Source organism: Rissa tridactyla, chromosome 1, assembly GCF_028500815.1.
Source record: "Rissa tridactyla isolate bRisTri1 chromosome 1, bRisTri1.patW.cur.20221130, whole genome shotgun sequence".
Taxonomy (NCBI): Eukaryota; Metazoa; Chordata; class Aves; order Charadriiformes; family Laridae; genus Rissa; species Rissa tridactyla.
The window spans coordinates 125,922,182-125,941,933 of NC_071466.1; the positions used below are offsets into that span (position 1 = coordinate 125,922,182).

At 41.7% G+C, this 19,752-nt stretch overlaps 2 protein-coding genes across 7 annotated transcripts in view; one reads left to right on the forward strand and one right to left on the reverse strand.

The window, feature by feature from the left end:
• Window positions 1–13,129, reverse strand: part of FILIP1L (filamin A interacting protein 1 like) — a 209,744-nt gene extending 196,615 nt beyond the window's left edge. For both annotated transcript variants that reach the window (XM_054207512.1, XM_054207505.1), the window contains exon 1: window positions 12,994–13,129. The gene's annotated coding sequence lies outside the window, so the exon portion shown is untranslated. The remainder of the gene's footprint in view (window positions 1–12,993) is intronic.
• Window positions 1–19,752, forward strand: part of CMSS1 (cms1 ribosomal small subunit homolog) — a 242,431-nt gene that overhangs the window by 198,570 nt on the left and 24,109 nt on the right. Inside the window, exon 1 of one of the 5 annotated variants that reach the window (XM_054207559.1) lies at window positions 11,808–13,474. The exons of the other annotated variants lie outside the window; for them this stretch is intronic. Coding sequence (XP_054063534.1) covers window positions 13,378–13,474 — 97 coding nt within the window. The 5' untranslated portion in view covers window positions 11,808–13,377. Of the gene's footprint in view, window positions 1–11,807; window positions 13,475–19,752 lie in introns of those variants that run through there. 5 annotated transcript variants of the gene reach the window in all.

Here is a 19,752-nt window from a genome sequence, read left to right on the forward strand (position 1 = left end):
TGAGAGCCATTCAAGTTGCTTGAATGATTTTTTTCATCAGCTTGGCTGTAACATTTCAAATTGTAGAACACTTCCCTACTTGCTAGCGGAGCCTTGTTCCCTGATTTAGGGGATCAAAAGCTGTTTGGAAATCCTTTTACCCCCAGAATAAAAGGCTTTTATTTAAAAATAGCTCTTACATACATGTGATGTTGCCACAGTAGAGATCCCTATTTTTCTTGAGAGGATGGGATATGCAAGGTACGCGTGTCTTGATGTTACCGTTCATAAACCAACTCACTGCTGGACTGCATCCTGAAATGCAAAACTCGTCCAAGAAACAAGTTTCTGGTGCAAAATTAGCTACAGTGCTTAGTGTTCTTTGGTTTTAAGGGCTTAATCTACCCGTCGAGCCATGTAGTTGTATTGCACCAGTCTATGCCACGTCTACGCAACTGTTGAAACATCTTTGAGATTGTTAGAGGCTTTGAAAGGTCTGTAAGTCAGTAAAGGTCCACTTGTTCCTTGTTTTTCTGTAGTTTGCCATCCAATTGATTGTGACCCCTTTTAAGAAGGGCTGATGAGTATGAGTCTTATCCAGTACCCGTTATGGACCAGTTCTTAAGTTCTAGGTAAAAAGTTCTTCCTCAACTTGCTTGCTGTTCAGTAGGAAGGAACTTTTTTATTCACACCACTAGCAATTACATGGTATCTACTGGTTGTAATGCTACAAGGCTGATGAAGAAAAAGGACCATAGAGATTGTTCAGCCTTAGAACCAAGTCCATGCAGGATTTCTAAGAGGTAAAAGCTAAGGAATCGTGGAGTACAGTAATTTTCTTTAGTATCCATTCCTGTGCTCTGGAATGTGTGCTGCCGCATCTTCCACTGGCTGCATAATCTGGGCATCTCCTTCTGTTGGTCTGATAAAGACAGTCTTGCAGTAACCCACCCCAAAGAAACCTCAAATGAATGGGCTGTTGGGCCAGTCTGAGAGGAAGTGACACAGTTATCTTGTAAGCGAAAGATACAAAAAGGAGTCTCTTGCACCTGGGCATGCAGAGAGATGGAGTGGGGTATGAATCCCAGGCAGTTGTTATAATAGTGCATAGGAAAAAGAAGAGGGGAAGGATTCTGAATCCTGCAAAGTTTTAAGAAATATTTCCTCTTGATGCATGCACACATTCTCTCCAGTTACTCAGGCTGAGCTGGAGACAGCTGGTATTCTTCCAGACACTGAGGAAGCTGGGTGTCAGCACTGTCTGCTTCAGATAAGATTAATAATGTATAGCTTCATGGGGAATGGAGCCTAATCTGTTGGGATGCCATGGCAAGCACTCCTAGTGAGGAGGAGCAGCTGCCTGTTTTGGGGCTCCTGAGAAGAGTGAGATGAACCATCTGAGACAGATTCAGATCGACTCCTGTTTGGTTCTGCAGGCAAGTTGCTTGCACCTTGTAGTCGACTGTGTTGAGTGCAGCAGACAGCTCTATGGACTTCTGATCATGTCCAACTCCTAGCTCTGTACACTTCAAAACTCTCTTTGAAAAAAAACCCTGTAATTCAACACAGGAATACAGCAGAAGGATCTTTGTTTCTTACTTGTATGGCAGAGTACCAGGGTACTGTGAGCTTCCTGAAGTACGTGCTAGCAGAAGTCTTGACTGACGAACCAGAAGAGTGGCAGTTTTTTTGCATGAAAATCCTCCGCAGTCACTTCTGCTTCCCATTTTGAGTTTGGAGGTTTAAAAAAGATTGTTTGATCTCTTGAACATTTTCTGTGTTGAGCACAGGTTGGAGGATTTTGACCTACCTCTCTTGCACCCTGTGTATTACAGCGCGACTGAGGCTGGTCTGTGCAATGAAGGCATGGTCTTCGTCTTCCTCAAATGGTGGAGACAAAAATGATTCCCCTTGACAAAATTTTGCCCGTCTTAAGTGGTGTTAAAATAGGCCAGAAGCTGTCCAAAAATGCTTTGCTTTGTCTGAGATGTGTTTTGCCCCCATGTGCCCTGTAGTTTTGTCTGTATTTTCCTTGCTCTTAAATGCAATCGGAATGGCTGAATGGATTTTTCCAGTGACCCTGTGGGAGGCAGGTGCTGCGTGTGTAGGCAGCTTGAAGACTCTTGTGCATTTACTTTCACCCTCATCCCTGCAAGGTTTACTTGGTAGGCATCCTTGTAATTCGGTCATTTCAAATGCAGTCTCCACTCCCAACATGTGCATGAGCAATTTAAGGAGATGTGCAGATTCTCTAGTTTTAAAAAAAAATCAAACAAACCAAACCCCATAAAACCAATGCTTGCACTAAGGCAGCATTTTTTCCTGTCCCTTTCCTCTTTGGGACATGAGTTCTCATGATCATAGAATCATTTAGGTTGGAAAAGACCTTTAAGATCACAGAGTCCAACTGTTAACCTAACACTGCTAAGTCCATCACTAAATAGATGATAGGTGATGTATACAGTTCAGAGTTATGAGCATCTTTGTTACTATTGCACGTGTTCATAAAGCACTGGTGCTGTGTACTGGTACTTTACTGGTGCACTGGTACTCTTACTGGTAGAAGAGTAAAGACAACAGTTCTGTGTCTAGAAGAAGCTCTCCCTCCCTGCATTCAGCAACTCAGGGCGAGTAGCTGCAGGTGGGAGATTTTTAACACAACCATGGGTTTACCTGCAATATGTTTTTTTTAGGGCAGACCTCCTGCCAGGGTATGTTTCCTGGGGCTCTAAGCCTAAAGGGAGCTGAGAAAACCTGACTTCTGTCAAGATCACCTAGGCCATAGGGTGGCATGCTTTGGCTTCCCACCCTCCTTTAATTTATCTTCAGTTTCTTAATGAGTGCCATGTAGAAAAATCCTGGAACATTAGTGGCTCTTGATATTGCAGAGGAGCTTGGTTAATCGCCAGAGTATTGTTCAGAGCCGTGGAGTGATGAGGCTTTGCAGGCTCAAGCTCTTTTGGACTCCCTTCAGAGATCCTGGCTAGAATCCGCCCAAGCTTGCAGTTTTGAAGTGGCTTTTAGGGTCAGCCCCAGGTAAAGCGTGCCACGTTATTTACCTTTGCTCATCCTTGGATGCAGTTAAAAGACAAAGCATGAGTGAAGAAGAGAAAATTAGGAGGGGAATTCTAGATCACTGGAGGCTGCAGCATGTGAGTGCTGGTGCTTTCACACACTTCTGGTGGGGGGTTCCCACTCCTGGTGCTTAACCTGCCGCAGGAAGAGCGATAGCAGCTGTTCCTTTCCCTCTGGTTTGAACACAGTGTAAGTGGCGGTGTACCCAGTGGGTGTTACATACATCACTTCTGAAACCTGAACTAAGTACTCAGTTGGTAACCCAGTGTGGGGAAAAAAATGAATTAAAAAAATGCTTCAGGCTTGCAAATCTGTGCCTCTCCAAATCAAAAAGTCAGGTTTTCTGCCTTGGTCTGTGGCAATAATTTGATGCTTTTTTCTCTTTGAGGTTTTCAGTCCAAACTCTCTAAGCATTGGTTTCACAATCAATTATTGCTAGGCATTCCAGGTTTTCAGCCTGGAATAATTTTACATGGTTTTGAGAAAGCCAATTCTGGGATTATTTACTGTAGCAAATTATTCCTGTAATATTTTGTGGTAATGACAACTGTAAAATAGAATATCTGTAGTACCTTTAGGTTAGCAGAAACTAAAAGAAAGTAGCGATTGCTGAACTAGATGCCTTGACAGAGATGTGAGCTTAGGTCTGTACCTTTCCCATTGTCAAAGGAAATTCATTATCATTCTCTTAAACCACACTTTGCTTCATTGCTTCTACACAAAGTGAGCTACACTTTTTTTTTATCCTACACAGAACAGTTTCACCCTGGAAAACTAATCTAATCGGTATTTTATTTTGGGTTGGGTTTTGACAGCTTTATGGATACACTGGGGTAAAGGTCCATGTGAAGTAACTTACTCTTTCTTGCCCCCAGCCTCCTCTTATGTAGGCAAAAAGTCATGATTATGGTGCCTTCTCAAAAGCTTTCAGTAGTGAAATTGTGAGCAGCTGGCAGAGGTGGGCTGCATCTCTGCTAGTGGTGTAGCAGTTAGGGGCTCATCACCCCTTGGTAGTAGGGGTGGGTACTACTAGGAGCAAGTCTGTTTCTGCAACTGTATGACAAACGGTGCATTGAGGCAGGAGGATTCACACCTTCTACTGTTCCCCCACGCAGGGACCAAGGAACAGCCCCGTGGTCCCCCCACATGGAGCAGGTGGTGCAGCGGCTCACCCTATTGAGTGGGAGGGGAGAGCATTGGTTTTTGTAGAAAATGAAGCATGATGGATATGGAGAAGTGTACTGGCTCAGACCTAGGGCTCCATGTCCATTGTCCTCACCCCCTTTCCTACCACCACTGCCACTAGCTTCCGCGGTGTGCTCTGCCCTTCCCTTGGGTTTAGCCCTCTCTGCTTGATGCCTGTCTTCAGGGTTTTCCCCTGGTCCTTTTCTGGATCTTACATCCCTCTTGGAGGAAGAGTTGGTATCTACTACTGCTGCTGGGCAGCGGCGGTGTACAGCCACCTCTGCAGGTCATGCTTAGCTGATACTGGGGACTGCAGCGTCTGAGTAGAAACCAGGAGAGTCCTGGGCAGTTTAGCATTCTTTTTTCCATACAGAAGCAAAACACTGGTGGATTCAGGATGCAGAAGAATATGCAAAGGAAAATTTACTTGCTTTGTGAATTTAAAGATATAAATTACATCATCTCTGCTGGGTCTTATGATGTATTGGCTCAAAACTGGCATATTTTGAGATCTGGTTCTTCGTTTGCCATGTATTTCTCAGACTACACATATTTTGTCGGTCCTTAAGCATGGCTCACTTCAGCCTGGGTTTTACAGATAATGTAGACACCGCACTGTGTGTTGAAGCCTGAACATCCTGCTTTTCTTTTGGCATTGACGACTTCTGTGTTTATGTTATAGTGGATGACATCTAATATTATGCTGGCTCACTACTGAGCTTTTTAACCAAATGCTACTGTGACTTATCTTTATTATAATAGAGATGTATTTTAAATTAAAATGCTTTATCAATGTGAAAAAACTTCTTTTGATTTGTAATTATAAAATTCACTGTGCTTTTAATGAATACAAGTATTGAAGAGGTAGTTGGTTTCTGAGTCTATTTTTGGCATTCCACAGCCACATCATTTTAGTGATTTATAGATGAAATACCTATTGAAAGCCTCCATAATAAAAATAAAAAAGAAATTAGATTGCCTCTGAGACTTAAAAGAACTGTTGAAGAATTTATTAGAACAATGTTAAAATATGCCCTAAAACAAGTCATGTTAGTCTGCAGGTTGAAATGGGATACCTGGGAATTCAGAGTGCTCTACTACTCTGATTAATTAAAATGTAGTCAGCTGAAACCTCCACTATAATCAAAATGGTTCCCCAGGGCTTTACCTTCATTACAGTCCTGGTGCAGCCTTCCAGTCCCAACCATTGCTGAGCTAAGTAATTAGTTCAGTTTAAAAAAAATAAACAAAAGGATAAAATTACTATGACAGTACATAGGATTTATTTTTTTTCTTGCTATGCCAGGCTCTGTTTGATAGTATTAATTGTATATAGCCCTTCCACTTGCTGACAAACAGAAACAGTGAGAGACAAAGTATCTCTGATTTGAGGGCTATGCTGTTTTCCATATTGTAAGACTTGGATTATTTTACAATTGCTGTTTTCTGTAACTTTGGCTGAGACGACGATCTTCCCTCCGCAGATGTGCTGCCTATCTCGTCCCTGTTGTGCTGTGGGTAGTGTTCTGCTACAGCGGGGTTTCCTTATCAGCAATTCTGCAGTAAATCAAGCAGGAGGAGACTAGGTTTCCCAGCAGGGTCTCAAATGAAGAATTCATAGCATGTTGAATTCATACGGGATACCGGAGGACATCTGCCTTACGAGGCTGTCGCCAGAGTTGAGACCTCAGGGTCTGGATAAAGCACTGCTTCTGTCCCTCCCATACCATTTATATTCTAACCCCAGCTTTGCATAGTCTGTCATCGGTTTGTCCTTGAGCTGGATGCCCTCTTTGGATAGGGGTAACTCTTATCATTCTCTTGTCTCATGTCAGGACACTCTCCCAGAAGCTGATGAATAGCAAAGCCATGACAAAGAAGCCTTTGATTGTGGCTGTTGATACTGAAACTGGAGAATTGTAACTCCAAATTAAAAGGGATCCCACTGAGCTGTGTGTCTCTGACATAGTGAGCCCCAAGTTTGTTTTTCATCTTAATGATCTGAATGCAACAGGTTTGGATTCTCGAAAATGTTTTTAAAAACTCTGAGGCTTTTTCAGGTGTTAAAGAATGGGACTTCATGTCCTTTCTGTCTGAATTATAATTAAAAACTATTATTTTATTCTACTGTAGCACTCTCTTCAAAAATCCTGTAGCACTTAGATATGTTATTTAGGCTCTAAGACACCCCGTTAAGGGATATTTCTGCATATTGTTTTTTGCAGTAAGACAAACTGAGATGGAAGAAGTGCTAGTGATTTGCTAAAGGCTAAGCAGTCCCTGTCAGATGTAGAAATGCATACTCCCAAGCTCTTTAATGTAACAAAGCACGTACACGCACCTGACCTCCATCCGAATAAATCTTGTAAGATTCCCTCCTCTGACCACATGTACTGGGTATGTACACAAAGTGCAAAGAAAACACAGCTTATCAACTCATACGTAGAATATCCTTCACAACTGTTAAGTGTGAAACTGCTCAATATATGCCGTAGCTTTTCACTTTTGATAATAAAAACGCCTTCGGTGTTAACAGGTCTTTTTAAGTGACAAGTCACGGGAAAGGACAGTAGAGAAGAAACTAGATGTGCATTCTCCAGTGGTCACTCCATACCCTGCATTTCTTGATGAAACCTGTCGTTTCTTCCTTTTGTTTCACTGGCGAGGAGCAAACTTGATGGGGAACCCACCTTGCACATTCGTGATAGGGCAGAAGAAGGGTCTAAAATGGAGGATGATCTGGGCTCTGAAAGAGATTCATGAGATTCTTTGCCTACGTAAGGGGACAATCTCTAGTAGGACTAAAGAGACCTATAATTAGACTACACGTTGTCCTCCTCGGACAGCTGGAGGCCGGGTGAAAGTTGGTGTGAGGGGGAGCAAGTGCTCTGGTTTTTCACCTTCAAGATTCTCAAGTTTCTGGCTGCGAAAGAGTTGAGAGGTCATGTTGTTTCAATCTCTCGGTGTCTGCTCGTTTGTATCAAGAAATTTAGAGCCGTCTTGGCTTCTGAGTGGGCCGGTGCTGGTCAGTGGGTGAACTTACAGTGGGGAACATGCAGCCCGTTGGCTTGGCTGCATGAGACAGACTGCACAGCAACAGCGTGCACTCAAGCGCATGAGTCCTGATCAATCATTTCAACCCTTCCTTTTTCTCGTATACTGACAAGCTCGTCCTGTACAGCCTCACTGCCTTCCCAAGTGGGATTCCTTTGTCTCAGGCAGGTATTGTGTGAGTGAACATCCGATGGTACGCATGGAGTTGTATTGGTTGGCATCTCTAACCATTATGTTAGCAGAATGAAACCTAGTAACAGGAAGAATGGCTGCCACTCACTTTCTATTTAAATTGAGTGTTCTTAAAGACGGATGAGACTTGATGTAAAATGCCTGTTTTTCACTGTGTCTTGCACATGATTTTTAAATCGTATCTTTAGGGAGAGCATCTAAAACATTTGCCATTCATTTGGGGATTATTTTACATTCTTTTCATCCTTTGCTCTTTTATTCTTCTGCAATATTATTAGTGATTAATAAAGCTGCATGAGTACTGCGTTAAATACAAACATGCTATAAATACTGATTTTTTTAATGCTGTTCATGTGCTAGAGATTGGACACTGTTCTGTTCAAGTGAATGCCTGCGGAACAGGTTGGCATACTAAAAAGCTGGTTATGAGTGAAAAATGGAAGAGTTCACCTCTAAGGATTTCTTTTAACAGGACTATGTTTAGTCCAAGTTTCATTTTATGTAAAATTGTAATTTACAGTTTAGCAGCTGTGTATATGAACTTTCACTCTCTGACGTCTGAGACAAAAGAATTCAATTCAACGTTGTTGGATTACTTGCTGTGGCGTTTTAGCCCCAGCAGTGATCACTGTGAATTCGCTGCAATTGAAATAATTTAGGTTTATGTAATAGAAGGTAAGAAATTTGTGTTAGAGTTTTGTGTAATCCCAGTTTTAACTAATTCTCCCTGCATAACTATGCCACGTTGTACAGGTGGGATTTTCATTGGGAATTATTTTTAAAATTAACCACCTTCGTCTCCAAAGAAATGTACGGGTACAATCTAGCTTTGCATATGATCCTTTTCCTTGGCAGTTGTCACAGAGCAGCAGAAAGCTGTGCGTACGCCATTCCTAGAGAAACTGCTTCAGCAAAGCCCAGCCATTGCTGTGCTGGTGCTTTCCCAGGCTCCCAGCTCCTGCTGAGCTCCCCTGAGAGAGCAAAGGTCTTTAAGCATGCCATGTCCCTCCATTACAGCCATAAGAAACGCGTCCCCCACTGGAGCACTCTGTTTTCAGCTTACTTCTGTAGCTGTGACTAAACTTCAAGTTGGGAACAGCTTTATGAAAATGACAAAACAATCTGTGCGGCTGGCCAGCTGTATGTCCTCAATTTTTAAGTACTTTTGAAAGCATGTTTCAGGTATAGATAACCACTCTGGATATATACATGCTGTCTCATACCCCTGCACACTGTTTTAGAACATCCCAGGTAAACTACTTTCTGTTGTTTAATTTCATTCTCATCATTTCTAGGCAACGCTGTCATAGTTGCTCTCCATTTCATCTAGCCAAACTGAAAACCCATATAAAATAAATGCATTTTTCAAAGTAGATGCTTCATCTTAGCCTAAAATACTATGTTTTCCTGTTAATGGTTAGAGAGTGGGTCTCCAAACCCCGCAACTTTGTCTGTATGCAGCTGGGTACATATGTATGTACATTTGTGTGACTGTGAAAGAGAGATGTGGATGTGACCGGGGGAAAGCAAGCTGCATCCGCTGTGTCCTCCCTTGCACTGGTGGTCAAGGTCTGAGGTCAGGTGGGGCCACTCCTTCTGCCTCCCCTTCCCCTGCACTGAGAAGCCCCCCAGTTCCTTTTCTATGTGCACAGCGGACCTTATCTGCCATGAATGGGTTATGTACCAAGCCTGAATAATCACTGGGACTCATAAAACCATACTGAGTGGGACCACAAAGATGTCTGGGTGAGAAGGAAGGCACCAAGTGTAGCAGACAATGGTCTGCCTGCAGTTTTCACCAGTCTGGAGCTGGCAATTGCAGCCGCAAAGCAGCGTGGTACTGCAGGCCTTTAGAGTGCCTAGATCTTCAAGTGAATTTATTTTTTTTTATGTGCCTTATTCTGCTTAGATATGAGCATGAAGCTTTATTGTTTTTTGGGTAGACAAAAGTGTTAAATACAAACATGCTATAAATACTGATTTTTTTAAATGTTATTTATGTGCTGTGGTTAAAACTAATGTTTTCTAATGCAAAGTGTTGGAGATCTTTCCATTAGTCCCAACACTGTGTCAGACTGCAAGAAAATGGAGGTTGCTGAGGCTATTCCTCACCTCAAAGCAGGCTGTTTTCTGCAACAAGATATCACTATACCTCTGGTGCACAGAGGGCAAAATGCAGCAGGAGACCCTATGGAAAAGTTCCGTTGTTGGATTTTTCCTTCTATTCTTTGGAGATGGATTTGTAAAAGCAGGTCAGACAAAGCTTGGGGCTATGTGACTTGTTGCAGGTATGAACTTTGATTTTCTTCCCCTTCCCTGTTACCAGTAAGTCTCAGGGGACAATATTCTTAAGCAGAACGAGTACAATTATTTAATTAACTGTTTGCGTAAGAGTTCTGTTATTTTTCTTATTTTGTTATATTTAACAGCTTTGTGATTTTTCTGTGCCCACAAGTATCTCGCTTTCCTATACAGCACGTATTGGCACATCATCGTCTGTCACTTCCTTCCTGGAACGTATATTCATGACAATAGTCATGAAAGATTTTGGAAGAGAATTACTGTGCAGAAATTTCTATGATATTTTCATACCAAATATCACGTTACCTCCTCATGCAGGCGTACACACAGAGAACTGCACCCAAATAATCTTGGACTGGGTCTCTAGGTGCTAAAGGCACTTGTTCCAGGATGAGTTGAGGTACGCTTTGACACTCCCCTCAAAGTTTCCATCAGTCCAATTTGTCTGAGTGATAGCAGGGAGGGAGGAAAATCCCAGCACCATTTGTTGTTTGGAGAAAGCCCTCGGGCAGGAATATAAATACGGTGAGCAGTAGTAGGGATCTGACTGACGGTGGGACTTAATCATCCCCCTGGCGCTCTTTGGATTTAACCATCTGGCTCTGGCCTTGCTTACACCTGTCAGCTGAGGGTGACGGTGCCAATATCAGGAGTTCGTGAATGTCCCCTTGGAGCTTTGCCTGGCCAGCTGGGAGCGTATATCATCAGCCAAGCCTCGTCTTCCTCCTCATCCACAACCTTAGGCAGAGGTCAATCAACACATATAGCCATGACCTCCCACCTTCAGTGAGGAAAGTGAATTTCAGCCCCATCTGAGCCCCCTTAATAGAAGCCAAGGGTTTCACTCTTTCTTTTCTTCACTAGGGGAGGAAATAAAGATCCTTTCCTTTTTTTAAATTTTTTTTCTTTTTTTTCCCTTCTGTGGTGGTCTCCACTAGGATGGGCACATCATGCCCAATGGAGGCCACACGTTAGCAGGATGAAGCCAGCTTATGCTGGTGCTGGAAATTTATAATGTAGAGCAGAGAATAGGAAGAGGAGGATCCTACCAAGCAGGATTGATCCCAACCAGAAAGAGGTTAGAAGCAGATTTAGGTTTCTCTATGTGAAGACATGAGGCCTGTTCATTCAGATGTGCTTCTCTGTAACTTCTTCCACTAATGCCATACTCATATCTATCATCACAACGGTACTGCCATTTTCCATTACTGTTGTCCTGTCATCTGTTTGCCAACAAATCTCCCACTGGTTTGGGTGACAGAGACCTTTTAGACTCAGCTCCTGTGAGGAAGATGTGATGACCCAACCTTCAAAACAAGCCCGTCCCCGGCTGCTACTGGGATGCAGCAGTGCTCCTGCCCCTCTGCTGGGGCATGTGTATGTGTCTTTGTGAATGCTGTGTTTGTAAGATAGAGTCACCCCCATGCTGCTTTATTCTAAGCCACCTCCCACCCCCTCAGTGTCTTTAACGCTGATGGGGAAATAACATATTCCCATGCACAAGTGGAGTATTGATGCCACAGTGTCACAAAACCTAAGTTGATTCATTAAGCGATAACTTTAGGCATAGTCACTTATAACTTTTTAAAGGTATATTTGTTTCTCTTCTCTTCTATCAGTGTGTAACAACTGTTTATAAAAGACTGTGGTCAATCTTAGGCTGCACTAGTTCCTTTTATACTGTGAAGCCTTTTACTTGCTGATGAACTTGATGAATGCATTCGCAGTACTGGAGTAACCCTCCCGTAACAGCCTCTTCTTTGAGCTCTTGCAATAAAAACTTTCTAGATGAATCTGAATTATCACGTGTCACAGCCCAAGTTGGCTCCACGTCATGTTGCCTTAATTATTATTTGTTGAAGAGTCTTAGGACTGCTAGAAAGATATTTTCTGTGAAATGCATGGTGTTTATTACATCCTCCAAATAAACTTAACATTCATGACTGAGCATAAATTATCAAACAAAAGTCAGAAAGAAAGGAAGACAGGATGATCTTATACAGAGTTGAGAGTAACCAAAATGAGAAGGATCTTCAGTAGGTAAGACTTTTGCCACCTTTACTTTTTCAGCCCAATGTATGGCATTGTTTAACCAGCAGAAGTGTTAAGAAAAGATGACCTGAACTAAGTGCAGGAATTCACGCAGTCGTCGTGGCTTAGGTGAACTCCCAGTGAGTTGCTCACTGTTAATCTAGAACCCATCTGCCTTTCTTCAGATGTTTCTGATGAGACTTTTACATGGTGTTGCTTATATGAACAACTTTTTGGGGTGCCAGCCAGGTGGTTGGACCTTTGGGTCAAGTGGACCTTTCTACCCTGTTTCTTCAGGTTACCATTCCTGTGTGTTTGCGTTGCAGGAAGCTATGTGTGTGTGTGCCAGTGCTAAATCCATGGCTCCAGAGTGTCTTTACATGATAACAATCTCCTCATGTTGGAGTCCACACCACAGTATCATGATGTCCATGTGACCTGAAGTGTGTTAGGATCTCCTTACAGACAGGCATGCCATGCTGTACTCTGTCCAGGTTCTTTTCCCCTTAAGAATCACAACAGTTTAAAATGGTGCTGAGGAAAACTGTTCAGCCATAGGTTTTAAAAGGAGAAGCAATGCAGGACCAGTGTAAAGCATTCAGTGGAAAGGAGACCAAATTCAATATGAACTTTAATCCTGCCTGTACTCTGGCTGAAGCTGAGCAACTTCTTTGGAACTGTGAAGGAATTTGAGCATATGTTCATCTATTAATTTTTTTTTTTATATCTGTGCTATTTGCAGCAAGCCTTATATTGCAACCCTGAAGCCATACTTTCTCACATCATACAAAATAATGTGGATAAAACATCACTCAGCACATCTAAATGCAGATATATATATATGTAATCATTATGTACATAGTCATACATCTGTTTTTCTCTTACTTTCAGAATGATACAGTCTATTGGTGTAGCTGTGTGCTTTTTACATTAATCTAAACAGGTAAAATCAGACAGTGTATATTCTATTACACATGCTGATATCCTTTTATTTTCCCATTTCCTTTAGACAGTGATAATGAAAATTGATGTTTTGAAATTGAGAATTTCATTATCCAAAAAAACCCTTAATGCTGACATGCAGATCTGGTCTCACAGGAAAAAGCATATCTGATCCAAGTCATCATCAATTGCTCTTTAATTATGGTGACAGCACAAAAAATGAAGCAAGCTTACCTTAGCTCAGGAGACTATTTTTTGCTGTATCCCAGGCAGTTTCCTCTCCTTATTCACTTGGAAGGGGCAAATCCACTTGAATAAAGAAAAATTAATACTAGAAGAGCCGAGGGATTTAAGGAGCTCCTGATCCGCTTGTTTCCAGCGAACTGCAGAAAACCTCGACCCAGTAGTAGCTCAGAGCGACTTTTCTCTCCTCGTGTTTTCTGTGTGTGGGCTGAGAATCTGCAAGAATAGACCTGAGACGGTGCTGCAAGAGAGAGACAGTGGGGGGACCTTGGCACGGAGTTGGACCAAACTCTAAATATAGCCCAACCCACTTTCCGTGCAGTTCCCTTCATACTCTGAAGGCAGATGACCTTGTCAGAAAACTGACCTCCCAGCATGTCACTCTCTACAAAGAGAGGATCTAAGGGAACAGGACCACAATGTAAAAGGACAGAAAAGCAATCAACCATCTGCTTGCAGCAAATTAATGTAGGTATGAGCTCTATTTTTATGGCAGTTGCAACTGATCGAGTCATAATGTGCTTTATTTGATTGTTTAGACAAATGAGCCGCATGCCAGTTCACAAAAGACCTGTACAGATGAGAGATTGCATTGCAATTGCTAGTCTTAAAAGGAGAGCACTGACATATATGAAAAGCCTATCAGTTTTCCTCCTCTCAGAAACCTTAATGCAGCAGTGTGTGTAGTATTTCCCTAAAAAGCTTCTGTCTATAAGAAATTATCCTTCCTTGCACTTGCTCTTATAGTAAGACTTTTCGGAAAAGTGAGTTAAATCCACAAATGTATATTCTGCTACTGTATAAATCTGAGATGCTAGGGTAGCTTGAAAGGGCAGTTTGGTCTCTGATATTGCAGGCTGTACTGCCCTTTCAATGTGTAGTATATGCAGAGGAGGAAGCAAGAGAGTAAGAGGCGTAGAAATATAACCCTTGGGCCTTAGATAGGGAACTGCTTTTCAACAGATGTTTTATAATCCGGGGAATTTGCCACTCCAAGTCTACGTGGCAACATGTCAGGGTATTTTGTTCTTAACCTGAAGGAGAGTTTAACTTGGTATGAGTCAACCTGATACTCTGTCAATCAGGGACCTGATACTGCTATGTCATATGAATATTTCTTCTGAATAAAAAAAAAGCTGCAGAAATTTGAGCAACTCAAAATGTCTTCTCTCACATTTTGTGTTAAGACATGTAGGAGAGTTGGGGTAAAAGCTTGTTTGCAGTTTTGTTCTTCAGTGGAGTATATTTGTTGATGGTGACATACATCTCAGTGTATGCTACATAATATGCATGTGTGCAATTTCCAATATTCAGAGAAAACCTGAGAAAACATCAGGACTGTGATAACCCCATACTGTAGATGTGCATGTCCGCAAAATAAGCGTGAGCCAAAAAGGTGTGAATGGTATCAGTGGTCAGTAAAGTAGCAATGTGTATCTATGAACAATAATTTGGGCAGTTAAGTTTTTATGAAGTGTTCTATATGTTTTTTTAATTGAAGCCTACTATTTTTGGCAAGTTCCACTCTGTAATTTTGTCATGATCTATCGGCTTGAAGTCCACAGGGTCAGCCAGACTCTGTGTGTTATCTTCACAGCAAGAACTACAGCTGTGCGCCACAGCTGCTTCCCAAGATAGTGAGAGAACAGTAGAAAATATGGATCTCCTGCAGCATTAAGGGAGACATCACATCTGGGACCGTACTATGTTCCTGGGCAAAAATTGCTCGTAGTCAGATGTAGACTAGAGCCCACCCATTAAGTAGTTTTATGGAGTTATCCAAGTTCCTCTTTCCTCCCAGTTTACCTATTTCTTCCCCATTAACAAGAATAATTGTTTGTTAGGAGTCAGTATTATAACAAATGAAGGATGCTGGTGGTTGACTTTGGAGAGAGGACCCGAAAAAGGGATCAGTCAAGTCTGCCTCAAGATAGACAAATCTTGAGTGGCGTACTAGCACTGTGTAAGTAGTGAAGTTCTAACTTACAAATAAAAGTCTCCCACTTCCCTGTCTCTCTAGGAATACACTTTTAAACTCAATTTGGAGATTTAAGGAGATTGTTGGAAGTTTCAGCATAGAGGATAGTTTTTGAGAGAACAAAAGAAAGAGTAATGAGGAGACGGCAGTGACTTGTGGGTGACGTCTGAGCCTTTACTCGTGGTGTCATTGGTGAAGGGTACTAGACCAGACAACAGAACTGATTTGCACTCTGTGCTGATGTATTTTTCTGTCTTCAGGCTCTGGTTGCTCTTGTTTGTCAGGCCCGTCATGAAGAAATTAAGTTGGATAGCAACCAATAAAAGGGCCTGTCATATTCCTAACGTGTCAAATCTTTGTGTTTGCCCTTTGCTTACCATGGGTTTTAAAACTACAGTGACTAAAAGAATATTCAGTTCTTCCTTCTTGCCTTGGTGATGCCATTATTCCTTGTGCGAGGCAGTGATAAAATATCAAATTCAACTCTTGTTTTGCAGGAGAAAAAGTTATTTGTATTTGAAGGAGGGTGACCTACTACTTTTACGTCTGATCAGTCACTTTCTGTGATTTTTTTTCTAGTGTGTTTCTGTTTTATAAGGCAATATATAAAAATAAAAAAGTCAAATTATGAATGGGCCTGGCTAGTAGCTGTACTACAAGCTAGGCCTAACCTTGATCATGTAAAGCTTATTCTGTGCTTACATGGGTACAGCAGAGGATTTCCTCTGCTCTTGTTCTCCAATATGCCCTTTATTTTGTCTTTTGGTTCACTTTAAGTCAACAAGTCAAGATGTGTCAAAAATGAGTTTGGAAGCATCCATTTTGAATATTAAAGAGAACATGTTAAAAGTAAGGAAGCAAGGAGAGGTAGTTGTTAGAAATGTTCGGTGGGAGTTCCTTTGCATGGCAGGCAGTTACGTCTGTGTGCTAAAAGTTTTCTATCCTATCACAGCATATTGAAAATAAATTTGATATTATTCCATTAAGACCTGCTCTTTTTTGCTTGAATGGGCAGTGATTTTAATTTAAGTTGCCATTCAGTGTAAGAAAGAGGAACCTAAACTGAATATCCTGTCTCCAGGTGTATTGGGGAAAAAAAATTGTTTGTGGCAGATGTGCCTTCTGAACTGCCCAGGGAAGGGGTTTACATTTTTGTAAGAATGTTGTCTTTGCAGTTCAATCTATTGCCAGGACTTAGAAACTATTACATGCAAGTCCTGCAGACTGTTTGCAAGAAACTCTGGCTTGGCTTAGGCTGGATAGAATGGAAGGAGCTTGTGCTGTCTGGATGTTACCTAATGGGACAAAATTGCAGGCCTTTTCATTCTTTGATAGGCCTGGGGCTGTTTCTGCTCATTCGCTTATTGTATGCCCTTCAGGTACACCTCACAAGTACACCTTAAAATACCTTTTTTAAAGTATCTTGGCAGGTAAAGTCTGCAGGTGTGAAAACTTACAGTTGTGCTGGAATAGGCCTGTTCTGGAAAAAAGGGTCCTTAGCTCATAGAGATGTGAAGGGAAAACAGTGACCAGACCTTGAGGGACTGTGCCTGGTTTGGGATGATGGAGCATCAGCACCGCGTGTAATTACCATGGAGATTATCTCAGCCCAGGCAGGTAGGCAGCTCTGTTCTCTGACAGGGAAGGTCGACAAAGGGACAATAACTAACTGGCAGTCACCTGTAACACAGCTTCACATGCAACTTCGTACCTCCTACTAACAATAACAGATTCCAGTTCATTCACAGTTTTTCCTCTTTAGTTCCAAAATACCCAAATATTTTAAGGCCTTATGAGTGAACTCACTTCATGTGATTCATGATCCTGGTGAGAAATGTATAAAAACTTTGTCAGTGTTTTAAAAATGGAGTTGCAAAAACTAAAAGGAAGAAAGCAAAAAAAAAGCCACAAAGATCTTCATTAATTTTTGAAGTGGCACTCTCGGCCACGTTGTCATTCTCCCTTGCATCAAAGATTTCCACTGAGCTGTAATATTATGTCTTTTGATGCAATTAAATATCCATTTTTAATTTCCTTTCAGTATATTTGTTTTCTTACTGATTTCTAAGACTAAGTCTTGTTCTCCTGCACTGTTTAAAGTGATTTAGCAAATCACAGGCTTTTTTTTGTTGGCTTTGTGGGTTTTTTTGTAGTTCGTCATCTGGATTTCTTAGTCGCGACACTGCAGATGATGCGTGCTCGTGATGGGGAGAATTATTTATCTTTCTGGGGTTGCCAGTGGACCCTTTCTAAGTTAATCAGAGCAATTTGAGAAATGAAGATGGTACTGACACTGTTGTAGCTATTTTTGATGCAATGGTTACGTGGTGATCTTTGCCAAGGACAGATTACTTTTGTAACTAACGTTTTATCTCATTTACTAGCAATTTCTAAAGTATTTACCATCGCCATGGTAAATAGCCAGCAACTGCTCTGAAGAACCATATTAATAATAAAATTTGCATTCTTAGCCATTCCATGTGGCTGGTCTGGAGGTCCCCGAGAGCTTCACAGCTACTGCTTGGCCAGTTGGTTTTACACCTTGGGCTCCAGGGTATCTGAACTATTATTAGGCTTCTCAACAGGAAAATTCAAAGCTGTCCATTGCCTACAGAAAGGGAATTCAGAGAGGATTGTCCTGGTAGACGTGAAAGAGATCCTCCTTTTGGGATTAGCGGTGCTGGTGACACACAGCTGACTAATTTGGGATGTGGCCAGGAGGTAGTTTGAACTGCTGCTTGCCTATTGCCGCTGTGCACCACTGGCTTCCGGACCTCCTTCTTCCACTGCTACATGGCACCTTTCCATCCCTTCCGACGGCCTCTCCTTGTCTCTCTATCCCTTTCCTTTTGTGAGGGATGTAGCTGAGCTTGGAATGCTCTAAAATATTAAAAATGTTAATCCTTTTTTTCTTAATCAGCCCACCAGCCAGGCCTGTTGTATTTAAAAGACCCCATCTTTTTCCTTTGGATATTGGCGGGAAGCATGGCAGGACCCGCCTGAGCTCCATGCTTCCTGCTGCCTTGAGGAGTCATACCGTCATGGTATGTTAAAATACCATCGTCACCACTTTTAGCCCGGTTACTGTGATCAGCAAGAGGAGGCTTCTCAACTGAGCAAGGATGATCAGGGACCTGGGAGCCAATTTTGCTGACAGCTGTTACATTTTACGGAAAATTAATTGACCTTGCACTGTGTGTACCTGATGGGACAAGCAGGGGAGACGCAGTGAGAAAATTTCAAAGTAGTGCATTGGCATTAAGATTACTTAGTCTGATTCACTGAAGATTTAGGCCAGTTTTTAATGGCAAAACTATGAGAACAATAAGGAAGTCTCAGACTTCAGTTTTGTTCTTTTCCTTGACCTCCTCTCTGCCCCTGTCTTCCCTTCCTCCCAAACAAAAGGAATCTTAAATGGCAACTAAAAAACTAGAGATGCACCCACCACGCTTGGCATTTTACTCAGCATTAAATATTTTTTCAATCTGCTGAATTTAAAGCTGGGAGCCCTGAGAAATATTTTCCCCCCAGATTAATGAACACAGATCAGTACTGTTTAATCAACCACTAAATATAAATGGCCTGCAAAGCAGCCTGAATTTAATCCAACATAGCATACCCAAATTGAATGAACTATGCCCACCTACAGAGTAATGACAAGCACATACTTTCCTATAACGTAACTGAAACTAGAAAGAGAACACAGCAAATATAAAACCTGTTTCCACAGCGTACAGGGCTTTTGTTAAAAATCAGAAAACACAGACCTTATTCAAAGTCTGGTTTCAGATATGAGGCAATTTTAGAACAGTCAGAGGAAGATGGAAGTTGGCAGGAGAGGGGCAAAAGCAGGGGGGGAACAATAAAATTGACAATAATAAATTACATACAAACTTTGTTTTCATGTAACAGTACTGATATGTAGCCCTGATGGGAGCGTAAAGGAGAAAGCGGCAATTTCTTTTCAGATCCAGGGACTCTTCTGACCAGGAGCGTGCCTCTGACTGTGGGCAGTGCCAGAGATGTTAAATAAAAGTTGAGGGAGTCTCCCTCATGTGCACGTGTCGCAGATTCCCTCCAAATTCCACCACAGAGATTAATTTAGTGGTAAGAAATGAACTTACCCTGTAGTGGCCTGTGTCACTGGGGGTCTTCTGGATACCAAATAGATGTCTGATCTCATATAGCTTCCAGATAAAAACAAAAACCTAGTGGAAATTATTCCCTCAGTTACCCTTGGGTATGTACACAAAAGAATATTTTTTCTGTTCCGAGCTTTCTTTTAAATTGCATGTTCATTGTTCCTGTAGTATGAAGAGTTGTAAGCATGTAAGCACCATGCCTTTTTTTTTTTTTTTTTTTCTCAAAAAAAACCCACTTCTGTTCTCTTCCTCCTCTTTTCCTGTGAGGAACTTCCCATAGCTGCCATCATTTCTGGGAGCTTCCTTTATCTTTATTTCAGTTGTAGGCTGGCTGGCACCACAGGTCACATTTTCCAAAGAATTTTAAGATTATTTTTTGTTCCTTTTCAGTTGTAACTTTTTTATTATTATTTTGGGGCATTCGGAGTTGTGCTGCCTGGAAGAGTTTCACTTTTTCAGTCAGCCTTAGTCCTTAAAAGAATTTATTATTTATGTTGTGATCACTGTAACTCCTTTATTAATCACTTCAGAGTAGAAAAGTGGCATGTGAAGGTCAGAACTCTCAGTAATGGTGAATCAGCCTAGCAAACACTAATTTGTATGTACTAGCTATTTTATACGATCAAAATT